This window comes from Struthio camelus, chromosome 17, assembly GCF_040807025.1.
Source record: "Struthio camelus isolate bStrCam1 chromosome 17, bStrCam1.hap1, whole genome shotgun sequence".
NCBI lineage: Eukaryota > Metazoa > Chordata > Aves > Struthioniformes > Struthionidae > Struthio > Struthio camelus.
The window spans coordinates 4,923,840-4,945,904 of NC_090958.1; the positions used below are offsets into that span (position 1 = coordinate 4,923,840).

At 40.5% G+C, this 22,065-nt stretch overlaps 1 protein-coding gene across 13 annotated transcripts in view; it reads right to left on the reverse strand.

Annotated features, from left to right (window-relative positions):
* Positions 1 to 22,065, reverse strand: part of MTMR3 (myotubularin related protein 3) — an 88,313-nt gene that overhangs the window by 5,897 nt on the left and 60,351 nt on the right. For 11 of the 13 annotated variants that reach the window (XM_068911861.1, XM_068911872.1, XM_068911862.1 and 8 more), the window contains 10 exons: positions 18,649 to 18,854; positions 18,297 to 18,428; positions 16,190 to 16,301; positions 14,851 to 15,046; positions 13,318 to 13,503; positions 11,696 to 11,866; positions 9,347 to 9,492; positions 7,230 to 8,646; positions 4,649 to 4,759; positions 4,007 to 4,095 (listed from right to left, as the gene is read on the reverse strand). In XM_068911861.1, coding sequence (XP_068767962.1) covers positions 4,007 to 4,095; positions 4,649 to 4,759; positions 7,230 to 8,646; positions 9,347 to 9,492; positions 11,696 to 11,866; positions 13,318 to 13,503; positions 14,851 to 15,046; positions 16,190 to 16,301; positions 18,297 to 18,428; positions 18,649 to 18,854 — 2,766 coding nt within the window. Of the gene's footprint in view, positions 1 to 4; positions 2,387 to 4,006; positions 4,096 to 4,648; positions 4,760 to 7,229; positions 8,647 to 9,346; positions 9,493 to 11,695; positions 11,867 to 13,317; positions 13,504 to 14,850; positions 15,047 to 16,189; positions 16,302 to 18,296; positions 18,429 to 18,648; positions 18,855 to 22,065 lie in introns of those variants that run through there. The other 2 variants (XM_068911874.1, XM_068911873.1) reach the window with 2 other exon arrangements.

Consider the following 22,065-nt stretch of genomic DNA (forward strand, 5'->3'; position numbering starts at 1 on the left):
TCGATCAGGAACAGAGGAGAAATGAAAAAAAAAAAAATTAGCAGCAGTTTGATGATGTTACTCAACTTCTAAAATTACACTACTCATAGGTGTTGTGAAGGGGTCATCCTGAAGACTGCCGTTATTACTCGCTAAACAACAGACGGCATGCAAAGACAATCTTCCCGCCCCAGTCTGTACCTTGTGTTACTTGCTTCTAAAACTGAGGTAGAGTTATAGGGTATGGACACCAGAAGGGTGTACGAAGCAAACTCCGACACAGAATTACGGTTCATTAAACCTCTCTACAGTGACTGCCCATCTGCACGGGCATTGGCTTGTGTCAAACTGGAGGGAACTTCCCCGTCAGTGAAACAGGGCTAAACCATCTCCCATGTACTATACAGGACCTCAGGCATAGTGCTACTCAGTATTGTCACTGCTGTCTTGTGGGCGTAAGGCTGAAAGAGAGACAGCAGTCAAGGAGTCTTCCTCCGTAAGGAGTGGGTACTCCTGGATGTGGGGAATCGTGTGTTCTGGCCTCTGTTCACATCACTTTTCAAGCTTTGCATTAAAGGCATATTGGAAACTGCAGTCCTGGAAGAAGGTAAAAGTGTTCCTTCACTCTTCTAAAAGTGTGTGTCAGTAAACATCAGCACAGAGACATTTTCTTCTGTTTCTTTCAAGTGAACTGTTGGAAGGTTTAAGCATGGGACAGATGGAAAAAAAAAAAACAGTTTTGGTAGGTGCAATCCTTCTGTTGCCCCAACAATACAGTCTCTTTTGCAGTGTTTCCAGCAGTCCCACACTTCTGCATAGAGTAAACAGAGCGTCAACAAGGATCATGCAAAGCCATGAGATGGGCAGCCAGGTATTTCATGCTTAGAAACGGCAATAATGCTGCGGCAGGGTGAGCAGTCTCATATGCATTCTTGTCAGATGTCAGTTGGTGGAGGCACGCTGGCACATGCACCTCACAGGAGCCAAGGATAAGATTTAAATCTTGAAAATAATTATGTTCTCTTCTTGCAGCCCCCCTCAAAACCTGCTGCTGATCAAGCTAGTCTGATGAACACTGCAGTGCCCTGTCCTCCAAAACTCATCAATTTTTATGAAGAGTTCAGAACAGCACTTCAGGGACCTGAATTTTTCAAGTTTACCTCCATGCCTGATGCCCTTTTCATTAACTCTTTGGCATCAGGATTTTGCACCATTATCATTTTATGCTGGAAAAGCTTTGCTACTGCCAAGAGACTGACAGACACAAAATGCTGCCTACATCCAGCAGCTCTGATTAATCCTTCATTGCCAAGAGACAAGATTTCCAGATGCTGGTCACTGATGGAGAGAGAGTCAGCAAAGAGAAATCCCATTTCTCACTTCAGTGGGCTAATTTTCTCAGGTCTGCATAGCAACTCCTAGTTTCAAAGCTACAGCCCTAGCACTAGGAGATTCACAACAGCTAGCCTTTTTGCAGTGGTTTTGAAGTCTTCTTAAGGACTCTGTTAGAAATTGCTATCAGAAAAAACAGCAGGAGTGAAAACAGTTCAATGAGGTGTTATATAGAAAAGCCCTGCAGAAAAGCAGTTCAGTCATCCCACATCTCTGCTGCTGAAAGAATGATCATCCAGCAGAAGCTTACTGTTGACAGACGAGGTCAAAAACAACCTGAGAACTTAAAACAAATACTTGCTTGTTGTAGCTCACCAGCTTGCTAACACATGCCTGTTTTCTTTCTTGTTTTATTGCTGTGTGAGAGAGAGCAGTGTTTGATAACTGTTCTCCCACTAGCTTCAGAAAGCTCTGAACAACTCAATTCTTTCTATCCTGGTGGACCTCTGCTTCACTTGGGAAGCTGAAATCCTGACACCAGTACTTCTTACTAAATCACGGATATCTATCCCTCTTTTGTCAGCTTTGCATTACTGCCACAGTATTTTCACTCCTAAAAATCAGTGGTGATTTTTTGTCAATACACTGCACAGCTGTTGTAGAATTGTTGGATAACACGTGAACTTTTCCCACAATTAAGGCAAAAAGGGAAAATAAATGCATCATGGCTAAACTTGAAGGCTAATCTCTTTTTGGTTAGCAGTGAAGCATTCTCTGTTACTCAAATGATTTACTGATAGTGAGCGTTAGTGTTACCCACATCATAGTTCAAGCTACCAAAAGCCAAGGCCTAAATGCCTTTTAGGAGAGGCCTGTTTAGAGCCATTCGAATCTAAACACCCAACAGATTGTGCTATCCACCCACAACTCATTGCTAGTGATTTCTAGGCAAGTGAAAAATAAAGAAGGGGAATAGACCAAGTTAGTTTGGAGAAGTTACCAAGAAAACGCAGACAGACAGCAGACAGAGGCTGTTGTAAATGCTCACCAGATTTGATCAACACGTTCAATGTCCCTGCAAGGAGGGGAGAGAGAGCTCAGAGGGGAACTAGCAAAAGAAGCAAATAGTGGCAATGAAGGAAGCTGGATATTTTTATCCTGCTCAAGGCCTTAAAAGAGTATGTAGTTTTCAACTCATTTTCACTCTCAGATAAGATGGTGAGTAGACTTCCACGAGTCACTAGGCTTTCTGAGAACGTAAACTATAAAAATGTTTGGTTTTCTTGTTGTATAGGACACTATTCCTTATTGGGCTCTATCATAAAAAAAAATCACAGCTTAATAAGGAGAGTCTGTTGAACCCAGGTTAGACATTTGAAAGACAAAGAAACAAAGACACTTAAGGGAAATTTGCAACAAAACTTGAAACCCTGAAACAATTTTAACTGCTCATGGTGTTGGCGGTGTCCCTGTGCACGAGGGGTTCTCCAGAGCCTGGACCTAGAAAATTTACATATAGATGCTAAATGCCAGCGTAAGGAAGCGGGGAGGCAGGGTGACGATGCTGAATGGGATACACCTCACAATGGATAACTGAATAAACAAACCCACTAGAAAAAGGACAAAGGAAAACATCATCTGAACTCTTACAAAGTCCTTCAGATGTATATTGTATGCTTAATTTTATTTTTCATCTGAAGCCATAAGACATAGTTAAATAAATTTGCACAAAACCCACTGGACATGAAACTTGGAAAAATCAAAACCATTCAACTTTTGTTTATTCTTCCCTGGGTTTGTTTATCTTTACAAGATGACTAAATGGAGCAAAATATAAAACGGACACAAACCAAGAAAGCTCCTTTTATTGCCTACAACTTCAAAAAGCAACAGAGCATCAGAATGGGATAACTGCCATTTGTTTAAATGATAGTCCTTGTAATCATTTTGTCATGTTCAGAATTCAGGAATAGGGTTTTATTTGAAAATGTAACTTCAAAATCAGATTCTCTGTCTTAAACTAGAATATGTTCTCATCAAAAAGCAACTACCGCCTGTCCTTCATTAAGCGCCTGCTACCAGCATTATTTATTGTGGCCTCTGAGAGTGATATATTTTGCAAAGAATAATCCATCAGCTTTTATTTCATGTAGGTGTAGCTCTTTCAGATTCTCTTACAAAAGTAATTTAATGAAAAGGGAAGAATGGTTAGAGAAAGAAAGGAGCAGTTTTTCAACCAATAATAGAAAAAAGACGCTATTCACATATTTGCAGTATTGAATGCAAAGATGACAAACCAGTATTTTTTATTATTTATACCCACTTTAAAAGCTGTGTCTGTAAACATCAAACTGCCTCCAAATTCACTTTGAGGGGAAAAGACTGGATATGTTTCGGCCAGTGTGGAGCAGATACCAAATATGGCTTTTGAAATATATACTCTGAATGTACTGAAACATAACAGGAGAAACTGTTCTGTTTTCCCAGAGCTCTTGGTTCCTTTATTCGCATCAGGAGCATACATGCTCCCCATGCTCTGAAATTCTTAGTTTGACATCCTTCCTTGACAAAGGAACTACATGTCAAAAGAAAACCCTTTCCTAGTATAAAAGCAGGAGAAGTGACAATTCAAGCCCTGACCTTGCCTCCCTGTTAGCCGATAGCCCCTTCTATCCTCTACTGACACACAGGTTACCTGCAGTGGTGCTTCCTGCTGGCAAGCCAGAACGTACTCTCACAGCCGTAGCAGTGTGCAGCGAGGTGGTCTGGAAGCCATCGTGTCACCTGGGAGAAATAAAAGACAAAGACAAGTTTTATCAAGGAGAGATCACTTAATTTAAAAACAAAACTGTCTCATTTGAGCTCACAAAGTCAAAGCAAAGCAGCATGAGGAAAGTGTTTGTTCTGTTTTAAGAGCACAAATTCAGTGTTGCAATGGTGAAAGCAAGAGAACAGAGAAACCTTCCCCTTGAAAACTGATACACTAATTTCCCCTCAGACAAACAGAAACAAAGTCACAAAGCCCAATTCCCTGCTTTCTTTCTGTCTTTCAAAAGTATCCAAGCCAGGAATATTTGCAAAGCGTGTGTCCCTGTAAGGCTCCTTTAGCTATTCATCCCTGCCACAGCTTTCCAAAGAGAGTTCATACACAGACAGTTGATAGCAGAGGGCTCATAGGCACAGGTACTGATATTCAACGTAGGAGAGACAAGCGAATGCAAGGGAGACAGATCACAAGAACTGGCGTATGACCAAAGGATGTAATATAATTTGAATTATGAACGTCCCCTCCTACTGGAAGGAAAGAATGAGAGATTTGCAGGGATTTAGTCTGTACCTCTGTGTCCTGTTTATCCACCTGTTCCCAGCTGGCTTCAGAGAAAATCTCTGTGCTGCAGCGAGACAAGCAGTTCTGATCCAGATTGCTTTCCGAGTCGGGTATAGAAGTCTGTTGGCAAACAAACACAGCTGAACAGAACTATCCCATAGTCCTACTTCCATACAAATAAAAACCGGACAACCGTGAGGGGGAGGGAAAAGGGTATCTCCTGCTAGGAAAGAGCAGCCTATATTTGTCCTGGAAGGGTTTATGTCACAACCACCGGCCTATGTACAGTACACGTGGTGGCAAAGGCAAGAATTGCATTTTGAAAGGAACTACAAATGCCACCACCAGTCAAAGCGGTTTGTGCACTGGCGAACTGCAAGAAAACAGGTCATTTTTTGACCCTCTGATGACAGGATGATATAAGGTGGAATGGATTTAAAATCTATTTTTGCCTGGTTATCATGAAGTTCTAGCAACATACTGGGTGATTTACAGTGGGAACCTAAAAACTGCTCCCTGTGGCTCCAATTTCAGAGTTTCATTTCCTTTCCAAGGTTGTTTCACTTTCAAAACTAATGCTAGTAACACATACATCCTGTTGTCTGCAAAAGTTCTAGAAAGCTACCAGCCAAAAATACACACGGAAAACTAAGAATCTGAGCCAAATTTTCCATAGGTAGTTTGGGGGGGAATCATGCGTCCTCGATAGAGTCTAGCCACGCAGAACTGTATTTTAACCGACCTAAACAAAACTCAGCTAGCCCTTAAATACGTGAAAAGTTTGAGAATTCTTGCTATGTTTCCTGGTGCCAATCCTGGGAATTGGCACCTTGGGAGTTATGGAAGAAAACCCTGTTACTCCCAAGCTGAGGCAGAAATAGAAGATAAAGATCAGATTCTTAAAAACAGTTAGTGGAATTTTCTGAAGGACACAGTGATCTCACTCCCCGCCCTGCACTACAATCTGTGACGGCCCTTAAAAAATGGAAGTATAATAAATTAAGCCAAAGCACCACATTTCTCCACGGAATTCAAGCTCCTGCAGTGAGAGAAGTCGCAGCGAATTTCAATGATGCTCAGCTGAAACGGACGCCCAAAATGAGCACTTAACAAATGCTAGCGTTGTTACCTCTAACTTGCACAGCCAAGAAGCCCCTGAATCTCTCTCAACAAACGTACCTGCGACTATCCAGCACCTCTGCCACTTCTAAACAAATTAGCAGAAACATAAACAAAAGTTGGAAGCGTATTTTTTTTCAACTTTGCTGGCATATGGAACACATTATAACGTGCAGGTAGGAAAAGGAAATTTTTGTTAAGTATCAGGCAAGCTCAGGACCTACAGGCCAATGGTCTGCTGTTCGGACACACAGGCAGATGCAAACTCTGAAGAATTCTCCTAAGGGACTCTTCATGTCCCTTTCCTTCTCCTGTGCCTGCCTGTTTCCTCAAGTAGCTTTCCCTTCTTCTCTTCTTTTACTTAAAAATGTTGAGCCTTTGGAAAAACAAGTTTTGCAGCAATCTACCTAACTGCTTTGTGGTCAAAGGCCTCTGAAGAACAAGAGACTCTTCTTCTTGTTCTCTGAATCAGTGTTACATACAAGCAACAGTGTAAGGCCAGTGACTATATTTCTTTTGAAGTTTGATTATTTATTAGTCGAAAGAAGAGGAGAAATTAGGCAAAGGTAGGTAGGGGAGAGCATTTAAGGCAACTTAAAAATTCATCCAACACAATGAGACATAGAAAACTTGCTAGCTGTTGAGATCTTGTACTTGGAATTACACTTACTTCGTTTTTAAGTTTTAAATTTCTTTTGCAGCCACAACTACACATCATGTAATCATGCTATAGAAAGCATACTGTATTTGAACCATGCCTCAAACTTAATCTCTACTTTGACAACTTTGAACACTTCCAAAGTAGGAAAAGCACAAAGATGGTTTAAAACACTGCTAAAATTCTTACTTTGCAAAAACAAACAGACAAACACAAAAACCCACGTTGACATAGGGCTGTCACAAAAGCTCTTAAGTTACCCCAAGTTAAGTTACTAACAAGCCCTGAGCAGGCCATCTGTCTGCAAAGGGGGTGGCTTGAACTTGACTGTCTGAGCTAACAGAGCAGCCACTGCTATGACTTTCTTTCCCTGAGCGTGCAAAGCACCAAAGGATCAGTCCCATCTTCCTGTCCCTCTAAATGACACGTACACATCTTCAGAAAAATAAGCTTGCCCTTGCATGAATACAACAATGAAACAAGCACTTTTAGACACCCTCATTGGCCTTATTCCACAAGACATCCAAGTATGTGCAAGTTTACGGCAAAACGTGTATCCTAAAATAAACCTTTGCTATATTAATGGTCAAACTGAAATACAGTGAAAATATTAATCATCATTAATTGCCATTTGCCATGTATTCAATCAGCCGTTTGCCATTTTTGGAATAACCTTGAGACTTTTATAAAAGCTGGTATGCCCCAAAAATCACTGCCTGACCAATGAACTAAGAGCTGACATTATGGTGAGATCTGGAACTTGACTAACTGGCCCATGGTTTTCAGCAGTGGCTCAATTACCCTCTCACTTACCACGTCATCTCCATAATCACCATTGAGACGCAAGGAGCTATTCAGGAACTGGCTCTCCAACCGGCTCTTCAGCTCTTGCACTTGTTTCTTCAAAGTCTCCACTTCTTGCTGATGCCCAGTTTCTATCTGGCGCAGGCGCTGTTGGATAACATCGGTGTAGACAGGCATCCCGTCATCATCCAGGTGACTTCTGGCAGGTTGGTCTGGGCTGCTAGCTGTGTGCTGCTTCCCAAGATGACTAGACATCCATTTTTGGTGCAAGTTCCTCAAGTGAAACTGAGCAGAACTACAGCTAGCTGTAGAGATCTGCCGACTCAGAGAAGCTTTGAGCCTACTGTCCTCTCCGTTCACACAATGGCCATTTGTCGCAGGATATTTCTGGGTAATTCTAAACCCCATAGGCTTCTCTGTCACCTTGTTCTCAGGCTCCAGCTCTCCGTTACACACAATTTCATCTTTACATTCAGCTAAAGGCAAGGCACAAGGGGAAGGCATTGGGATGTGTGTTCTGCTGCTACTAGAAGTCCTATTTACTTTTGTTCCCAGTTTTTGCGGCTCTAGCATGTTTTCCCCCTCTGGCCTATTTTCAATAGTTGGAGAAAGTTCATCAGCACTGTTGTCGATCAAATGAGGTCTATGGCAAAGACCTTTAGGAATCAGCTCTTGCTTTGTTTCATTCTCTGTTAAGGTTTCAGTAGAACTTTCAATGTTAGGTGTTCTTGCCTCGTGTTGGATTGTGAGAGGTAATGGAAGGCTGGCCTGTGGTGTATTATACAGACCCTCTGTTTCTCCTTCAAGCTTGCTAACATCTTCCTCCGCATTCTTTGGAGCATCTCTATTTACAAAACTCTCCAAAGGAGCGGTCTGTAGTCCTTTCACCTGAGGTAACTTCTGGGTAGTGTTAATGAGATCAGTATGCTCGTCCTGTTGTCCTTTAAGCTCAGAAGCACCTAGTGAAACCGGATGTGGATTGGACACTGGATTGTTCATTACAACACCTTTATCCATCTCCATCTTTTCACAGAGGTCACTGGCATACCCATATAGATTTTCAGCTCTGTTCTCCTTATCCAGCGCAATCTCATCCTCTTTAGCTACTGTCTCTAGGCTACCCCTTACGTGCTCCTCCAGACCAACATCATCTTTAGTGGCCTCTTGCAAAATGTTCTCCATCTGTCCCTCTGCCACTCCAGCTGCAACAGAAAGTTCCGCTCCAACTGGAGCCCTGCCTTGTTTGCTCAGGCTGTCTCCGTCAAACGGATCATCCCCTGGGTTACCAAGGCTGCTCAGCTCCAGAGACCTACGGTGCTCTTGCCACTTTTCATTTAAGCTAGGATCACTACTACGTCGATTGGTTGTAGGCACGCTGCTATCACAGGCTGTCGTCAGATTGTCAAATGATCTTGTCTTTGGTAACCTGAAAAGATAAAAATAATCAGAATCCAAAGGTAGAGGATTTTTTAAAATGTTTAGTTACCATGGTTTAAAAAATCCCCAACCCCCCCTCCCCAAATTAGGGCAGTAGCAATCTGCTAACTAGTGGGGTTTTGTAAAGTATTATCTAGGAGCACATTTTGACCATCTGCAGTGCAAAGCTGCTTCAGGACTTTCTTTGTTTGCCATCATGAAAATATGTTCAACCAGACTTCAAACATTCCCAGAATAAATCCCTTTACCACAAAGCACAAATGCTTATACTCTGGTCACACCTCCCGTTCAGTGTGTGCTCAGGATCATCTTACAGAAAAGCCAAGCAAAGAAATAGGTACACAACACAGAAGAAGTCACGTACAGAATAAATTCAAGATAACCAAATGAACGCATATATGCCACAAGAATATAAGGAATCTTACAAGGCTATGCAGTATCCAGAACTTAATTCTGTTTGCTAATCTTTTTTCTGTTTTAATGCATTTGTTACACTAGGACCTCTGAAACTAACAGCTTTCAAGATTGAAACAATGTAAGAACACTTTCTGATAAGTCAGTCCAACAGTCCCTCAAATAAGCCTGTGAAAAATACCTCCCTCCCACAACAAGTATTCTCCTCTTTATATCCCACAATATTCTCTGTTGATCTTACTTTACAGGACTGGATTTCTGGGCTCTAGGCTCACCTGCCCAGAGGCTGATCTTCAGGGCTGGAGCCTGGAACAGGGTATGGGGCACAAGTGTCATCAGCAGGTGTAGAGGGGGAAGAACATGGCAGGTAAACAGCACTCCAGAGCATTAAATTACGCACATGGCACACTGGATACAGCACCTGAGAGAAGAGAACACAAAGAATGTTAAGAAATTTTAACTGCTCCTTCCCATAACGTAAAAAGTTGTTCAAATCCGATTGTGGTATTCTCGGCTTATTATTCAGCTATGCAGCTGGGAGGCCTTGTTACATCTCTAAATAAGCCATGGCAGTTTTAATCAGTTACACTTGGATATATAATTATCTTTTCTTTCAGAGAAGGAGGCTGAGGCATAACAATGCTGGCTTTCAACTTCTCATGAATGACTTACTGCAATGTGTTCTGTGCGAATCTACACCTTAATAACACTTCTGAGCAATTTAAACTGCTGAAGAATTCAGCGGCCCGTTGTTGCTGCAGAGATTTCCTTGTACTTTGAATTATACCATGCCATATGAGAGCTGAACTAATAACCTCCTTCTGCAGGCTCCAATTCATCAAAGCTAACACAGTCTTTAATGGAAGCACTCGTCTATGAAAAATTAAGCACATGCAGAAATACTTTGCTGAACAGGCAGTTTGGTCTCAAAAAGGATTCCTTGACTATGGAATAAGCTTTCTGTCTCACTTTAAAAACACCTTGGGTCACTCTATCAATTCCACTGTTTTCCCAAACAACCTTCTTGTGGAAAAGCTGAGGATGGGAGAGAAACAGCCAGATGAGCAGAGGGAGGGAGTCTGGGATGCCTACGTCTGATGGATGTCGCTCTTAAAATCACTGTGTTTTTATAATAGATGTGGCTACATCGCAGAGGCACCTTACAAACACCGAAGTAAAACTATGAAGAAATGAATACAAGATAGAAAATTACCCAAACTCCTACATACAGACAAATTATGTAAATTGGCTTAGTGCAGTACAGTGTAGTATTTACTGAGAACAGAAGCCAAGTCACCGAGACTGCATCTATTTGGCAGGATACAGCACGTAAGGGCAGCCCCAAGGACAGAACAGCTAGCTGTCTACACTGCCTGCTTTTAGGAGCACTCTCTAAGCTGGTATTTCCCTGGTATTCTCAGGAGAAACTTAGATGCATCCATAGCTTTAAAAGTTCCCACAGGCTGTATTTATCTGCAATGTGTCTCAGGCTTCCAGCCATCACATCTACCTGACGGCGTCAGGCTGAAAAGCCTTGAAGGGCTCTGATGGTGCTTGCCACAACGACAAATGGGATTTGCGCACAGACTGAGCGTAGGCTGCATGTGTGCTCTCCACAGGAGACAGATAGGGATAGAGGGCCGACGTGAATATAAAATTAATCTTGTTATTTTTATGAAAATGTAAATATAAACTCCTACTAAGCCAGGTTTTAATCTTCATCTAAGGGACAATTAAAACCCACATTTATCATATGCCAAAACATAGCATAGTCCTTAGTTAGGTTTATAGTATCTGGTACCTTTACAAACAAAAAGGGTTTAAATAATTTATAAAAGGCTTTGCTGTCCTAAATATAGTGACATTTGACGACTGACTGTCTGTTCACATAGCATGCTCACCACCACATCATGCCATGCCCATCATATCGGATCTCCATCTGAATGCCTTACATGCTCTTTTATCATATACACATAGAAAAATAACTGTGAGCCCCTTCCCAGAAGCTTCAGTGAGCTATTACTGTGGAAGAGCCAAGCTGAAAATGTGAAAGTATGAAGAGAAGCACAGATATGCTAAATAACCTCAGGACATTTTCTGTTTAGATTTGACATTAATACAGACAAAGTTTCTAGGTTTGTAGGCAATTTTATGACACTTCTCTGACATAGCTCAGTTCTCTAGAAAGGTCTATTTGACAAACATAAAAAATGTTTTGTGTTACAAAGAATAAAGCAAAATATTTAGTTACACAAAATACGTTTCCAGCATAGAGATATTCCTGAGGTTGCACTTGATATTCTGCGAAAGTCAACAGAAAACAATGTTATGTGAATATTTTAGTCTCACAACTTTAGGTTGTGGAGTATATAGCATAGATTAAGCTTGAGCCAGTAAAACATAAGACTCACTAGACTGTTCAATGGTAAATATTGATGAGGAGAGCTGAGGCATTTTCAGAAAACTATAGTCTCTCTACACTGCATTCATGATGACAGCGAAGCAGTATGATTTCCTACTGCTATAGCTTGGGTATTTTCTTAACGCACATGCTTCTGAGAACGTTATACCTGGGAACCCCTAAAGGGACTCTCCCGCTGTGGTGTGGAATAAAGGATACATACAGATTCAGACTGGGAGGAGTAGAGCAGGTTTTTGAAGGCTTTATTTGCTGCCCGCAGCAAAGACCAGACAGAACAGGTCCGTTCCTGCGTGTGTTTTTCTCCTCTCTCTTTCGCATTGTTGCACAGGAATGTACCAAAGAGGCAAGAATAGGTGTGCTGCACCAATTTGACCTGCAGAGACCGATACAAATACCGTTATATGGCAGAAGATACCAGCTTATGTAAGAATTAACATTCAAGCTTAAGAAGCAATGAATCTTTCCTTCACAAGACAATACATCCCTTTTCTAAAGAGTGATACACGAATATACTTAGCACTTTTATATGCCTTCTTAGAAACTTAATTGCAAAAGAATCCAAGCATAATGGAATCATTGAAAACCGTAACTTAAAAAATGAGAAAAAATTAAAATATAAAGGCAGAATATTTGTTCATAATCAAGTATAAAATTCTTGCTGTTCCAAACTCATAGCCCCGGAGGAAAAGAAGGCAAAGAAGAGAATCATGATACCCCTGTTATAAAACGTTAATGCGGCAGCAGAATGGCAAAAAATGGTGGGGAAAAGCATCAATTTCTGTATGTTGGTATAAAGGCACACAGCACGCACATCCAATATTGATCATTATTCACTCCATACTGTGGTCCCAGTCTGAGAAAATAGCTTAACATGAACTTAACTGTAAGCGTATGAATAGTCCCAGGGACTTTAACGGGATTATTCAGATGTTTAAAAAAAGACAAGTACTTCAACACTTTAATAAATTAGGGGTTTTGCTCTAAAAAGGCCAGAACACCAAGGGTATGTTCACACATAATTCCTGTAGATTAGCAGACCGCTATGAAGCCAGTGTAAGCTTACGCATGTCATCTAACCGAGCTAAACTATGACTGGACATATATTTGGTTACATGGCTGAGCCAGCAAGTGGTAATTCAAGTCAATTACAATCGTATAAACGTGCTTAAATCCTTTAGCGGATCAGATACTTCATAAAAACTTTTATTTGTCAAATGACTAGTCCTGCAGTTACTGATTGACATTTACCCACACCCCTGCTTTGTGGCCTTGAGAACTGCTTTTGACAGTCCTAGGCAAATTTCTAATAGGACAGCTGTCCACTTCAAGAGAAAAAAACCACAGCTAGTACATCTTACACGTTTTCAGAAAGGAAATGTAAAAATTGAATGGAAAGGTAAGGGGGAGGTTTACTTTCAGAGGAGTTTTCTCAACTTAAGATGCAGGATCAAAGCAGGCGGAAGTTTATACTGGCAGTGATTATGATTTTTTTCACGTTCTGTGGATGTATTATACAGGAGTAATTTCAGTACTTGCTATGAGAGATTATTAAATTCATACAATTTCTTTCTTTCTTTAAAGTTTAAAGGAAGTCCTTAAAGATCCTGCCTCTGTTTTAAGGGCCCACAGACCTCAGGTTCCATGAAGTATACAAGTACTTTTGTCTGCCATATTTGAACAGTCTTCCCATTTCCTGTATCAGAATGCAGCATATCACAGATAGATGGGAAAACGAGAACTCCCTCAGGGCTTCTTAGTATGCTAGTGCTGCGTACTGGTTGAGAAGTATTCTATAAAACAGCAATCTCTCAAGCCGCAACTCACAAGGAATGCTTCGTTAAACTCGAAAGAGCAAGGAAACTGCCTCTGGAGCTGATGGACGCAGTCCAGCCACTGTAAAAACACTGGGCAGCGCTCATTTAGGTCATCCGAATTCTCACCATGGCCACAGCGATCTGCAAACTTGTGGCCAAAATCCAGCCACTCCGTCTCCACTAGCACCTGGAAACCCTGCAGAAATGAAAGCGCAGATGAAAGTTCCTGTTTTTCCTTCGTTTCAACTACAGTTTTCTAAAACAGTCCAAGACTTACGAGAATCACCTCATTATTGTGTCCTCACTCTATCTGATTTCATTTCAGCATTAGCCACGTTACTTATCTGTACTTCTCTAGCTAACACCTCTGCGTTCTGAAATGGAGTGAAATTAGGACAGATCAGAATTCTCAAGCTTACAGGAAAGGGCATAAAGTAGATTATTTAGCCCTCAGTGACAGGCAAGAAAGATCCTGTTACGAGACCTACCTTGGCAAGGCAGGAGCGAGTAGGAACTTCGTTGTGACAAAAACCCTCTGGATTATGGTAACCAAGATTTGGACAGGAGAGGAAATTTTAAAACCTTCCCTTGAAAATCATGGGCAGATCTTTCCATCATAAAAGAAAGCAATTCACCCATGACAGGACATCCCTATTCAGAGAGAGGGCTTGCCTGTGAGTGTACCAAATGTAGCACATTCACAAATTTCATAAAGGTTGAATTGTGTAATTTGTCCTGCAACCTAAAAGGGCAAAGCAACATGTCAAAACAGTGTCTAGGTTAGCACCTGGAGGTGACATTTAGTCTTACATGACCTAAAACAGCAGGAAGGTCTTGATTCATAGCGGGAAGAAAACTTGTAGAGAAGGCTTGTTAAGCCAATGGCTTTACTTTAGAGCAAAAATAACAGTTTATAGCTGAAAAGTCTGAACTGTCGCAAGGCTGAAAGCTCACATTCCTAAATGTTTGTGATCCTTGTATAGAAAACTACAAAGGCTTTGAGGAGCAGTTTACAGCACAGTGTCCAGGCACACGCTTCTGTACTGGACAACAGACGCATCTTGCAGGTGGGCTGGCAGATGGAATTTAGCCATCACACATCCCACAATGCTGAAAAGTGATGGAAGAAAAATCAGACTGAAAAAAAAACAAGAGAAATATAACTACATGACAGAGGATACTGAAAAAGTAAAACTAGAAAAATATGCACCTTAGAAATCTAGAAAAGAGAAACACTTTGTATCAATGAGTGGCTGAGAAACTGAAATGGTGCTAGAAGCATTTTGTTTTACATACTCGTAAGCTAAATATGGGGAAGCAAATTGAGCGGGCAGTTACAGCAAAAGGGAAAAATATAATCTGCTCTTGAATTACTATATATTTACACCGATATGTAACCGTACCTGCAGATCACCTTTGGTGAACTTCTGCTAGCTTTAATGTTTTTTCTAGTGGAAAAAGCTGAAATCATTTATTCATAGACTTGTTGCAAAAGAACCCAAGCTCAATGACTAGCTCATGCACTAACAGATGGTTTACAAACCTCTGTGGTCCTGTAATACGGATCTAGCAGTAATTTGGCCAGCGCCACTATCTGTGGGGTACGGTCCCAGCCATCTGAACAGTGCACCAAGACTGGTCGCTGGTCTCTGTCCACGGCATGAACTACAAGTAGCGCAGATTTCAGAAGCACAGATAAGTGCTGCAGCCATTTGGTACTTTCCAGAGCTGATAACCAACTAGAGAAAACAAAGGAGGACAGTTTTTTTTCTCTTTGATAATACTTTCCAGTTTTGATCTCTGAATTCATCCAGTCAAAGAACACTCATTAATACTCTCCTAAACTTGAATGTCATTCCGGAAAATATTTTCCATTTACATCTCATTAATGCTTTCCCAAATTTACAAGAAACAAAGCCAGGCAGTCTACCTGAGGAAGGGCCAGTCTGTGGTATGCTTGCTGCAAAGACTTGCAAGCAGTCTAAGTAACATTTCCCCAGACAAGGACATAACACATCACCAGCGTAGACACCACATGTGCTTCTGGGCAACCGCTACTTTCAGCAGCCTCTTCTGCTGTCTCACTTCTTCCAGGCTGAAGATTCAAATTACCCAGCAACATCACTGGCTGATCTTGGGACTCTGCCATTTGCCCATGACAACTCCATGTTGCAAGGAAAGAGTGGTGGGACCTGAGGTGCATTTCATATCTCCCATATTTCAACTATTCTTCCTTGGCTTTCCAAGGTATGCAGTAGGTTATCTTAAGGATCTCAGCCATATGAAGAACTTCATGTTCAGTTTAGCAAGGCTGGCCATTCTGGATCTCCTTGAGAAGTACGAAAGATTCTTAGTAACAAATCCAAAACAATAAAGTGGTAGGGGAAACAGGACTGATGCGACTAAATGTCCTCATGAAGATCCAACCTCAGAAGCTCCTTAGATACTGGGCCACTAGAGGCTAATTATCCTGTGGCACTGGAAGCCTAAGTGTCCTGAAAGGACACTACAAATATGTGAAGTTCATGGAACAACACTAGAATTTTTTGAAGGGGAGCCAGATTGTAAAGAGTGACGATCAGGAAGAGCAGGTACGACTAAGTGAAAGCGCTTAGAACCCCACCTGAAAGTAATAACATTCCCAAAACGTATCAAAACTCAGGGCTGAATTATAATCTCATTGTTATCTCATTTTCTAAATTCACTTCAGTGATAATAAGCCAACAACTTCCTTTTGCTCAAATTCTGTGGAAATGAAAAAATACAGCTAGGGATACAGAGGAAAGTTAGTAAGGGAACAAACACTGGATTTCAGTTTACAAACAGCAGTAAGAAACGTAGGAAGATGTAAACAACGGCAAACCCACTGGATATCCACTTACTTTCCTGGATCGGGCATTTGTGTGCAGAGCAAACGCAGGGACTGAAAGCTCTTCCGGATAGAGTGAATGTTTGCCATCCCCATGAACACTACTTCACAGTTTGGATAATACTCTGTAGGGAAATGTCAAGAAAAAGGGAAGAAACTAAAAACTACACTAATTTTAATTTCTAAAAGAAGCTTGTTCATAAAAACAAGCCACTGTTGCTGTGGGCATATGAAATAATCTGTTTACCAATATTCTGTAGAGGAAAAGCCAGCACTTGGACTTCAGCAGATATTCCAGACATTACAACACAGGCTAGCGAAACAGGAAAGAACTACCAAAGTGTTTGTGCATTCATTTTCAATATTTTACTCCACCTTACAAAAAGCAGACCACAAACCTATAGGAACAGTGATACTGCTGTGCTAGAGGTTATAGAATATTTTTTAAAAGACTGAGAAACACTATAAAAGGCTGAGAAGCATAAACAATATTCAACTGATAATTTATGGAAGTTCTTAAATTTAATAAACTAAATCATATTTTCATATTAATTATATATTCCTTCTCCTAATCACTCAGGAAGGCTGAAAGGTTATTTGATTTTATTCTGAGTTACTATATGAGAAGGGGCGAGCAACACATCGGTGAGAAATACTCAGAGAACACGGATAGTACTGAGTTTTCTTTCAGAGGTTGCTATGCTATATTCTTAAGCAACTCAGCTCTACCGGGGAGGTAGTTTCTGTACAGAGAGGGTCCACTGGTCTCGGGGAGTACCTATCAAGATGCAGAATTAGTTAATTAACTAATTAGATGGCCATTCCTAGGTTTATCTTGCCTCTGTGGTGATGCTTCTATCTGCAAAAAAAGATGACATGATAGCTAGAATGACCTTTTCTACAACAGAAAAGTCAGGATGTAGAATACGGCATACTGACTGCTTGCAAAATAAAAGTTCATACTCGCTTAAAATAGCGTAATTTATATTATTTGATTTCTTAATTGTCAGCCAGCCCAACAAACTCTGGCCCAAATCAAAATATCCTGTTGGTGATGGACCATGCAACTGCAGTCAAAAGTGACTGACAGTATCAGACAATTTAAGCATTTTTTGTCTTTTGCAAATTTGGCAATACCTGTAGAAAGTGTATCAGCAACAAGGAAGCACTTAATGCAAATCAAATTTATTGAAGGTGACACTTAAGCTCTTTGGAAATTTCTTTACAAAGAATTCAAGAACCAATATATAGCAGGAAAATTAAGCTTCTTGTGTAATCTGCTCTTCTGCTCTGAAATTTTACAGCGTGATGTTGGGTTATTTTACAGTTCTGAGATATTAAATGGAAATTTCATATCTCTTCTTACTGGTGGTTGTATATCAAAGTACAGCTATTATAGTAAAGATCAAAATATGGCAAATGTGTTTGAAATAGCTTTTTGTTATCTTATCTATAATTTTCCTGTCTGGTATTTTCTCTAGACTCTCCAGCCATGGAATTTTAACGGGATGTATTCATATCCAATAGTGACCATAATACAATATCTTGTTTGTAATATAAAGAATTTGTAAATGCCAAAGAATACAGAAAGTGATGATTGTGAATGTCTTACAAATGCAAGATGAATCAGGATTTCAATTGCTTGGGTTATGCTATAAATGCTGAAAAACGTTGCGTCTTTACAAAAAATTGCTGGAATGTTGTCTTCTGCACAACCAGTCTGGAATATTATTGCCCTCTATAGTTAGTAGATATTTCTTAAGTTTTGTTTAAGTTTTTTAGATGTTAACAGACTGGACAACTTTGTCTCACTTTAGTTTATGTACTTGACCTAGTGAGGAAAAACTCTTCAACACATTCTACACAGTTGGACCTTTACCGAACACTTTCACCGGCTGCTTTTATGCTCTGAAAAAAAAGAGACTTAATTAACAACTAAGCCTGTCCTTTGGAAGGGATTATGTGATAGAGATACTGGTTCAAAACTTTCATGTAGATGAATGGTACTTGCATCCATGCAGTCTTTTAAACATGCAGTATTGAAGTATATCAGTGTAATTACTGTTGAGCAAATCCTTTTGATTTAAGTTCATACAAAACTAAGAAGCACCACTGCTTACCTGGGCACTCACAGCCTCCACCTTTGGCTCTGTTAGCCACAGCTGCTGCATAGGATCGTGCGTCTAAGATCAAAAGCTTCTGAGGCTGTATTGCCAAACTCTCTGCTCCTGAAGCATTAGAGATTGAGGAATCTATGGAAGACAGGCAACCAAACAATAACTAAATGGATACTTTTGACATTCTTTACAACAATAATTCACTCAGGTCCAACATCGCATATGCATTAGGCATACAGAAATCAGAGAACATCTGAATACATGCAAAGGATTTAATCTGATACAGTACATACAGGAGACTAAGCTCTTACAGACAACTCTAGCTTTTTCAGAAATGGAACGGTGACAAACTTACCAAATTCCACATCAGAGAGATCCCCTCCATTGGAGAAATCTCTGGAACAATTTCCATTCATTAATTTATTACTGTTGGACCTTGAATCTGAGGCACAGGCTTTGGCTACAGACTGGACAAGGTGTTCATCATCTGCATTCCTCCAGCCCCACCAACTGACCTCAGGCTGTCCACAGCGGGAAATAACTGCTCCATTAGGCTGGTGCCTGAAAAAGAAAAGAATAAAAAGAACAGTGGTGCCTATGTAGAAGAATCAGGATGAAAAACACAGAGGGCATTAGAAATTAAATGGCTCACTCCAGCGTTTTAATTCCTGTCAGGGACCTCTCTGTCTTTCAGCAGTTATCCCTAATCTGTGATTCAGAGGCAACTTATTCATTGTGCTTCCCTTTGAAACTGCTTGCGGCTACAGGAAATTGAAAATTAAAAGTCAAAGCCAAGGTCAGTAGGAGAGAACAAAGCATTTTCTTGATCAATATACTGTTGCCTGCTGGCCAGCTAAAGCCAGGAACATTTAAAAACACCAGACAGTCCTTCAAGGGGCATTCTACATCTGCTGGCTATTTAGGTCTACTGTTGTAATGTAACAGACTACATGTGAAAACTCAGTGTAACCCATGCTAATTTAAAAGTTAGAAGGAAGCAATGACATCCCAGATTTACTTTTTGAGGAGTCTGTTTAATCAAAACATGCCAGTAATTAAATCTGTGAAGGATGCTATGATTTTAGTAGGGAATTCTGGCAGAATTTGGAATGTTTTCTATCTGATAACGTCTAAGGGTAACTGAAAACCCACCTCTGTACCCTGATGGTAACCTTTTCTAGGCATCATTTGTGAATCAGAGAAGGCAGTCCTTGAACACTTTGCAGAATCACGGCTCTCTTAGCTAGAACGCAGTGTATGCCATGTATTATTTCACTAGCTAAAAGGAAAACAGCCAATTTTTCAGGATGTTAAATATCCGCAGTTTTACTCACTCTGACGTTTGCTATTAGTGCTTGTTGGAAAGGAGTGGTCTTGTACCCTTCTCAGTGAAAAAAAATTGCTCAGAGAGGTTTTGAAAAATTTATAAATGGGAGTTTATAAAAGAGCACAGGAAACTTCTCCCCTCCTAAATCCCTCAGTCCTGCCTTCTCCTTTTCATTTTCTTCCCCTCTTGAGGTTCCTTCATGTGCAGGTCTTCCCTATCCCTATTACTGGCCCTAAGCAGCTAGGGTTTCATCTGCTGCCTCTCAAATATTGATCGTATCATAGCAAAAGAATATGAAAGGAGCTGCTTAAGAGCAACAGTAGCAGTCCACTCCTACGTGTTAAGCGCCAAGCTACGTGGTGCCAAGCTGGTAAATAACGCAGTTCATAAGGAAGTAAACTTGGGTACAGATACCTAAGCAGCACTGAAAAAAGAAAATACTGCTTATTCTAAAAAGGGACAGACACTATAAGCACTCTATATATTGATAACACTTCAGGGGATTAGAAAACAGAGAGATGAGTCAATCAATAAAACACATGTCACTGAGATAACTGAAGAATGACCTAACCTGAACATTAACTACCTTGTTCCTGGGAATGACATTAAAGACTTCTTTACCTGAAGAGTTAGTATTATTTTTTTAAATTTAACCTCGCTTGTTGTTGTACAAAATAATAGATTTAAAACAATGAAAATTATTTGACCATTGTAAACATGCTCTTAAAAACAGAGTAAGAAACTCACCCCTACAATTTATATTAAAAAGAGCACTGAAGTTCTAATATCACTGTAATTTTCACTTGGCTGCCTCCATGCCGCCACAGTCCACTGCTGCCCACGGAATACGTGACTCCACATTCGCCAAAGCGTTTGCATCCGGCATTTACATTGTTCACACATTCTTCTTGACTTTCACTGACAGTACCTTGCATTTAGAGGACCTCAGCCATGGTCTTACAACTTATCTTAGGCCACATAGTAAGTCCATAGTGTTGAGGAACGGAGCACCTAGGACTTCTGGCTGCCTGTCTCATGTCCCATCTGAAATATCCTACTACTTATGCGCGTATTGTTTCTACTTGATGTTAAATGACCTGCAGATATACATCCCTTTAGGCCCAGGTGCTCTTCAGCAGCACTACCCTTGCTCAGGAATCCCATCAGAATCCACAATCCGAAGGTTTATAAAAGTATCCGTCAGTTGCAGTTCCTACGTGTTAAGATGTAGCAAAGGAAGACAGATTAGGGTTTTCCTGAAAGCAAACCAACCAACCAACCCAGCTCCATGTCAGCCAAGAGTTGCTTAATTCTAACATGGCAATTGCACAGAACGGTAAGGGCTAGCTAGAATCTCTATGCAAAGCTAAATTAAAAGAGTGAACTTTGACAGCCCTGATCAGGAAGAAGGCCTACCCAAACCTCTAAATCTTAACCTTCTTCTCTCACCACCCTAATAAATGTTTAGAGAGGTGTCACAAAACAGTTTTTAATTTGTCATCAGAGCTGTCCAACTCCTCAGGTGCTCAGCAGAACCACCTCTGCAGTGTCACTAAGGCAGCACAGCAGTAGGTGGCAGCGGCTGCCCCATGCTGTTCATTCAAAAGTGACACTAGCAACCCAGTAAAGGCTCCTTGTTGCAAAAATTTAAAACAGTAACATGTTTTGTCATACCTGTATTTGAAGTACTTTTCATAGCTTTTTTGTGATTGTTTCAAATAAAATTCCTTTACTGAAAGGAAGTAACTAACACTATATGCACTAATAGACCCAAAGGAAAAGCAATCGGAACGGCACAGAAGCCAGCCAGCTGCATGCCAAGGCAAATGTACTTCTATTGAAAGGAATACCCTTCCAGAGACAACTCCAGTGATGTAAAATTAATTCAGCAAAAAGCATATGTCAATTACCACAATGCCACCTAGTTCCCTGGTGTACTTCCACAAATAACAAAAGAAAATAAAACATCTTGAAACATGTCGGAAATCTATTTTGAACATTTAAGATAAGCTCATTTACCTGCCTGAATGTTCTCCCAGATTCCATTACTAGCTACCTGCAAAATCATTTCCATCCAGTCATAAACAGTTATACTTTCATCTCCAGGTTCTTGCCTCCCATTTATATCATGAATAATAACCATTAGGCCAAAAGTTGAGTTCACTGAGAGCTATGAATCCCTAATAGTCCTAAGCCTGAACAAATATGTGATGTTCAGATGCATCAGCAGAAATTGGCTAACAATTCTATTTATGGTCACGTTGGAGGTCTGACGAATCACACTCATTCCAACTGAGCTGTCCACAGGAACAAAAAATAAGAAATTATTTAAGTGTGATTCTTTTGTCTCTAGGGATAGATCTGAGGGTAAGATGGTGTCATTCAGATTTCAGTAACTAAAAAAATTAAAAAAAAAAAAAAAAAGAAACCAACCCCTCCTCTGCA